We start from the raw sequence: 7,363 nt of genomic DNA, 5'->3' as shown, positions 1-7,363 counted from the left end.
CAGGGAGCGGGAACCGGTCTGTATGTGGGATCCGAACCCTCGGCGGGAGCGCCACCGCGCTCCCAAGCGGTGCCACCGCGCTCCCAAGCGGTGCACTGTAGCAGTGCGCCACCGGGCCGGCCCCCTGACCACCATTTTTAATCCATTCTCTAGGCATGGTCCTGCAACCCAATCACCTCTTCAAGGCTCCACCTTTCAATTCTCATAATAGGATCTCCAACCCTCTTAACAGTTACAGTGGGGACTAAGTTTCTAATACATAAAACTTGGGAGACACAATTCAAGCTTCTATGAGTTTTGGGGGGACATAAGTTAATTTACTACATATACACATATCCTTCCACAGTTAGTGAGGTAAGAGATTCTAAGTGTCTATCACAATGCCTAGCACACAGTGGGAATTCAGTAACTGATGCTCGGACTGATCATTCTGTCAGAGAAATGGAATATTGGTAATATTCTGCAACCCGCTTCTCTAAACTTGTTTAAGCATAAAATGCCTGATAAACATTGTGATCCCTGCATGCTGACTCTGGACCTTTCCTGTTCTTTGCCCACAGGTCTTTGTGCAATTACTGGAGTGTCCGTGTTTGCCAACATGCTGGTTACTAACTTCTGGATGTCCAATGCTAGCATGTACACCAGCGTGGGTGGGATGGTGCAGACTGTTCAGACCAGGTAACCTCCTTTCTAGGTCTCAGCATTCCATGGTGAATATTGTTATAAGAATCTGATTAAACACATGTGCCTAATATGACTTTCAGTGCCTGAAACAGCAAAAATTTATCAGAAGCAACCATGCCATATCATAAAGCAACAATGATCCGTAAATTCATAAACTTCATTTCACTGAAATATCCTTGGTGATATGACTTGAGGCTGATCTGACATCTGCATGGAAGTACTGTGACAATTCACAGTATTTATCTAATGCTCTTACACAAGCCCCATTGTGGCAGCAATGAAACAGGCACTATTAACCCAGGCATGTAAATGAACATCAACTTACATCTACAGCCCATAGGAAGAACCTGGCTAGGAACAGGTAAAAGCTTGAATAGAAATGAGCAAGGTGCAGTATAGGCGAAAGAAATGATGTTTCTTCCTTGTACAGCTGCCTCTTTCTCTCATTCATCCATTCATTCATTCTACAAATGTATTGAGCACCTGCAGTGGGCCAGGAAGTGTTCCGAGTGCTGGAGATACAGACAAGGTCCCCACTGTCACAGAGGTTACAGTCTAGCCAAGGGAGATGAAACCCCCACTATAATTTGGTGCCTGAAGGAAAGAAGAACTTTTAAAAGATGTCAAAGCAATACCAACACCTGTATTCATTTAGCCACTTCAAAGGGATGTGTCTCATAGCAAGCAGCAGCAGCAAATCCCTGAAGGAGAAAAATCTTGTTCTGGGAGATCGATATAAATATACCTAAGTGACCCGTCGTCTCCAGAGGGGATGCACTCAGCATTTCTCCTACACCAGCATGAGCTACAGATAGGGTGTGAGGTTCTGATAGATTCATTACTCTCTGGCTCCCTGGAACTCCAGTTCCCATCCATATTTATGCTTTGTTTCAGGAATGGGAAGGAAGTCATCCTATAAGCTGCCTCATCCTCCTCTTTGTTCCTCCCATGGTCTCTTTGTTACCAGGACAACCTAGAAGTAGGTTGACCAACTCATTCCAGTTACCCCAGGACCTTCCCAGTTTTAGTACTAGAAGTCCCACATCCCAGGAAACTTCTCTGTCATGGGTGAACCAGGATGGCTGGTTACTTAGAAATGTGGGTGACTCAGAAAAAACCGTCCTTTCCAGAGTATCTGGGTGCCTGGTATCACTGCCCCTGCCCAGAGGAGCCAGCTACCAGCCACCGTGCACCCAGAGCTAATGATACCTGCCGTCACTCTCTCACACCATCTCCCTAGCACCTGCCCCTGTCCACTGGGCAGGCAGCTTCAGTCCTGGGATTATGACTAAACGATTTCAAAATGCCTCCTGGACTTTTCCCTCCATTGATGGGCAGCTGTCTTTCCCTTCTTTCTGACGTCTCCTTTTTTCCACCCAGAAGACATACAACCTAGCCCAGCTGCCAAAGAAGATCTTGACAGTCAACTTGATGGGCTTTGGTTCCAGTGCCACATTTGGTCCTATTATCCCCTCCTCCTGTGCCCCATTCTGTCATTGCCATATTGTGTGTAACAGTGGCAGAGCCTAAGCTCTGGACTAGAACTACAGACTGCCTGCCCTCACACTGTACACAGCCTGCAAAGTGCTTTCCATTAGCCTAAATATTTAATATTTTAATCTAAACTAATCACCAACTTTTAAAAATTAGAAGTATCACAGGTTGGGCTCCTCAGAAACAGATCCTGAGAAGAGCATCCATGTTCAAGTGTTTATTAAGGAGGGGAAGACAGGTTAGGGAGTGAGGGAAGCAGGTCAGGAAAGGGGAGAAGCCAAGCAAAGGTGATTCAGGTGAGGTCGCGGATTCAGCCTGATCCTGAGGGGAGCTGTGCAGCGTGAATTACTCCTCAGAGTTGTCCCCAACTGAAGCCCCCTACACAGCTGGGCTTTCATGCTTCTGCACCAGTAGTTCCCTGTGCACGGGGCAAAGTGGCTCCATGGCTGCACCAAAGCTGTACTCCAGAGACAGTCACTGGGTTCAGCAGGTAGAGGCAAAAGAGCACACAGGCTGGGGAAGGGACACACAGAAATGGTTAACAGGGCAGAGGAGATCTGAGCCGAGCACCATTACCACACACACACACACACACGCACACACGCACAAACGCACACCTGTATTTTCCAGCCTCTTGTGAAAAAAGAAAAAGAAGATCTGGCAGCACCGAGCCCTCATTGCCATATTTCGATCATCTTTGCAGCTGAGGGGCAGCTGCCCTTTTTAAAAGCGAGGGCTCCCACTCTCCAGTTTGCCACAGTCCCCACTGCTCTCAAATGGCCCAACTATGAAGCCCTGTATCGTCGTGCTTATGGGTTTTTCCCCCATGTGCTAAAAGTCAAGAAAATGAAATATGTTCTTATATTCAGCTCACTTCACTCATTTACTTTTGTCACCTGCCCCAGAGAAGTGAGTTTGCTAACCTTGAGCCAGAGTGTCTGAGCGGAGGAGGGGCTTGTTCTTCGTGCACAGAAGGCAGCGTCGCTTAAGGGTCAGCAGTGAGGGTCGTGAAGGCAGAACGACCTGAATTTGAATCGAAGACCCTCCTTGGGTCTTTGAAAAAGTTACTTAACCTCTCTGAGCCTCAATCTCCTCATCTGTAAAATGGGAGTGTTAAATCCTATCACAGTGGCTATTGGGAGAATTAAATGAGATAGTGGTAAACAGTGCTTATCACAATATCGGTAAGGGCTCAATAAATGGTAGTGATTGTTGTTGTCATCACCAACATTATGCAGTCACCCAACCGTCAATGGGGTATGAAGGACAGGGTCTGTGTCTGTGTCAAGGTGATGGGACCAGGGCTGCCCCCAGGAAAGTCACCCAGGGGTCCTCCCAGGAGGAGCCCCACGAAGAGGTCTGCTGTTCAGCCACCAGCCACCGGGTATGGAGACGAGGGGTAGGATGGGGTTCTTTATTCCAAGGCAGCAGCCCTCAAACCAAATATCTGTATTCCCAGTTCAAAGGAAATAAAAACACCGTACAGGTAAACTTTCTCCCAGAACTTTTTCAAGGCCCGAGCTCACTCAACCAGTTTTGCCCTATATGCTGTACTTGGTCATGAGGCTTTAATTGCTTGCTTTAATCCTGCTGAAATGTGTGTGCTTTTTAAGCACATCTAAGATACTGTACAGTATTTTCTTAGGTTGCAGAGGTCTGTGTACATATCACTGCTGGTATAATGTTCCTAGTTCATAGTAGATTTTAAACATATTAGCGATTTGTGGTGTTCTACAAACAGTCCCCATGCTCTTTGAGGAAACCTCCAAGAGGAGGCATCTACTGTGTTGAGCTCTGCTTTTCTGCAGGGCTCTCAGAGAAGGAGGGCAAGGTGCCAGCTAGCATCTAAATACCCACTGACATCCTAACAGTTTTTGGTCACTGAGGATTTGGGAATGCTTCTCTCTACCATCCAAAAATGTCTGTTTGGAATCACAATTATTTTGTTCTCAGGAGATTTTGTTCTCAATCCCTTTCTGATGTAATTGAGTTCCACTGGAGGCAGCCCTCTTAGGGGAAGGGCACCGGTTTGGAGTCAGACCGCCCCAGGTTAGAATTCCAGTGTGGGCTGGTGCAGAAGCACCATGAGGGCAGCGTCTCTTTCTATGTCGCAGTGCCAGGCACACAGTAGGAGTTCAATAAATACTTGTTGAACCAATGAGTAAACAAATGAATGAAGGCATGAATGGTCACTTCGACTTAGGCTCTTTCTGAAGATAATACTCCCACCTGCAAGGATGGTTGCAAGGGCTACTTGAGGTGAGATGAATACTTCCTGGCCCACAGTGAGAACTCAAGGAACTTCCTTCAGAAATAGTCACTTGCAACTGATTCCATCTCTCTCCAACTTCTCTTGCCAGACCTTCAAGACTCTCCCCTGTGACAGTACAGAGGGGAGGGGGATTCCAAATGGCGGTAGGGGCGGGGGGCAGAGAGGACGGGCATGGCCCGTGCAGTGGGTGGAGGCTGCAGAGCGAGTCAACCACACTCACAGCCACATCTCCCCCTCAGGTACACCTTTGGTGCGGCTCTGTTCGTGGGTTGGGTCGCTGGAGGCCTCACACTAATCGGAGGCGTGGTGATGTGCATCGCCTGCCGGGGCATGACACCCGAGGAAACCAAGTGAGTCTCCCCATGTCTGTGCAAACAGACATTTCGTTTGTTCACAGTCCACTCTAATGTGTGATTTGTAGCCAAAATGATTAGTCTAGGTATATGGAAAAATTTTATTGACAAAAGGTTCATTGAACCTTCTCTTTTATGGGGAACCTAAAGAACACAACAGGAATGTTTCAGCCTGGGCAGATTTAGGTGTGGTCCTATGTGAAGGGGGAAAAAAAACAAACAAAAAAAACATCCCTCTAGATTCCTTCTAGCTCCTGTATTCTATAACTCAGTGGTTCTCCTCTGGGAGATATTTGGCAACATCTAAAGACACTTTCGATTGTTACAACTGAAGTGGGGGTTGGGGGCAGTGGTACTGCCATCTAATGGGTAGAGCACAGGGATGCTGATAAACATCCTACAGCACTCAGGACAGCCCCCAGAACAAAGACTCATTGATTCCAAGGTGTCAGTCGTACTGCGGTTGAGAAAGTACTATTTATGGAGTTATAGCTCCGTAACTGGACTTGGAGTTGGTAGAGCTGGATTCTAGTGTGGTTGTACTGCTAACTAGCCCTGTGACCTCTGGCGGGTCATTTGCTCTCTCTAGGCCTCTGCCTTAGTCCATTTATAACAAAATACCACAGAATGGATAATTTATAAGCAATAGCACTTTATTTATCACAGTTCTGGAGGCTGGGAAGTCCAAGATCAAGGTGGTTTGGCTAGCAGTTTTGGTGTCTGGTGCGGACCTAGTCTCTGCTACCAAGATGGCATGTTGTTGCTGCATCCTCTGGAGGGGAGGAACACTGTGCCCTCACAGTGTGGAAGGGACAGCAGGGCAAGAGATCCCTCCCTTCGACCTCCAGCCCTTTTATAAGGCACTAATCCCTTCAGGAAGGCAGAACCCTCGTGAGTTAATCACCTCCCAAAAGGCTCTGCGTCTGAAACCCATCACAATGGGAATTTTCAATGTTAATTTTGGAGAGGAGACATTCAAACATAGCAGACTCCATTACCTCATCCATAAAATAAGCAGATTAGAGGAGAATGGGTTAAACATAAGTACCTTCCAGCTCACAAATTCTATGATTCTTTGGCCAAAAAATGTTCCCCTGGACATTGTTTCTGTTTCACCTTCATTTTAATTGATTACCAAAGAAACTCACTAGTCACTAATTACCCACTCTGCAAAGTTCTAATACAAAGCTAGAAATTCCACTCCACTGCAGAGGCAAAAAACCAAGTGTCCCAAAGACTAGGGTGACCACCTGTCCTGGTTTGCCTAGGACTAATGGATTTGCAGGGACATTAGACATTCAGTGATAAAGCTGAGACAGTCTAGAGTAAATAAGGAGGTTGGTTCTCCTACCAAGACACCTGTGGTCATGGAGTGTTTCTTTTCCTTTCAGCTACAAAGCTGTGTCTTATCATGCCTCAGGTCACAGTGTTGCCTATAAGCCTGGAGGCTTCAAAGCCAGCACTGGCTTTGGGTCTAACACGAAATCCAAGAAGATATACGATGGGGGTGCCCACACAGAAGAAGAGGTACAATCTCAGCCTTCCAAGTACAACTATGTGTAGTGCTCCAAGACTCCTCGGCATGGGCAGAAGAAACCCCCCAGCGAGAGTTCACCTGAAAAACAAGGAGATTCTACCTTGGTTTCTTATTGCTTTTAATTCTCAGTTGGAAGTTAGTAAAACCTTGATTTCATCTCTAGTGAGGCCAGATGGTCTTGGCCACATGTCTCTGTCTCTAAATATTCCATCACAAACAGCTGAGTTATCATTTATAAATGAGAGGCTATAGCTCACATTTTCCAATCCTCTATCTCTTTTTTTTAATATAACCTTTCTAATCTGATGATAGAATGTGGTTTGAAGCCCTGTCTGACACTCTGATGATTTAGACAGACTCTTTCTAGTCAATAAACTCATTGGTGATCTGTTTCTCAGCTTGTCCCCAAAAAGAAAGGAAGAAAAGAGAGTAGATCAAAAGACACTATTTTCTGCTGGTTTATTTTTGCTTCCCCACCCTCAAATTGCTATTAATAAACACTAACTGAAGAAGAGGTGATAGGGGAAAGATATTTGTAATCCCTTTTGTCTACTATCTGAGTTTTCCTATACTGTGATCTTAAGAGTTACTGGACCAAAGTGATTTTTAGTTTGAGGCCACCAAGCCTTTCTGCTTCTGTTGGCATCTGGTAATTCCAGCAGGACCATCCAAGGGGATTCCTGAGCTCCACACTGGAGGTCCCCTTTCAGTCACAGGTCAGAAGTTGTCCTCATAAGAATAAGAAAAGGATTTTTTTTTTTTTTTTGGCTATCTAAGTCCTAAATATAGTTAGAATAAATAATGTATTAGTAAAATGATATGCTATCTCTGTGAATTAGTCTTACCCCTGCACATAGATAGAAGAAAATGAAAAAATAATTGTTCTGATATTGTCTATATCGTACTTTGTAAAGTCATACTTTAGTCTGAATTCCCTGAAAATCTCACTGATCCTGATTCTTCCCCTTTGAGGTCCCCATGACTTTGATTACACATGATAATAAGTGTAATGCATGTAAAAAA

At 45.5% G+C, this 7,363-nt stretch overlaps 1 protein-coding gene across 1 annotated transcript in view; it reads left to right on the top strand.

Annotated features, from left to right (window-relative positions):
- The window catches only part of CLDN18 (claudin 18), a 16,350-nt gene extending 9,964 nt beyond the window's left edge, over nt 1-6,386 (top strand). Inside the window, exons 3-5 of the mRNA XM_008590738.1 lie at nt 561-678; nt 4,690-4,800; nt 6,195-6,386. Coding sequence (XP_008588960.1) covers nt 561-678; nt 4,690-4,800; nt 6,195-6,366 — 401 coding nt within the window. The 3' untranslated portion in view covers nt 6,367-6,386. The remainder of the gene's footprint in view (nt 1-560; nt 679-4,689; nt 4,801-6,194) is intronic.
- Nucleotides 6,387-7,363: the final 977 nt, after the last annotated feature.

This window comes from Galeopterus variegatus, unplaced genomic scaffold, assembly GCF_000696425.1.
Source record: "Galeopterus variegatus unplaced genomic scaffold, G_variegatus-3.0.2 Scaffold6345, whole genome shotgun sequence".
Lineage (NCBI taxonomy): Eukaryota > Metazoa > Chordata > Mammalia > Dermoptera > Cynocephalidae > Galeopterus > Galeopterus variegatus.
This window is presented reverse-complemented; position numbering and strand designations above follow the sequence as displayed.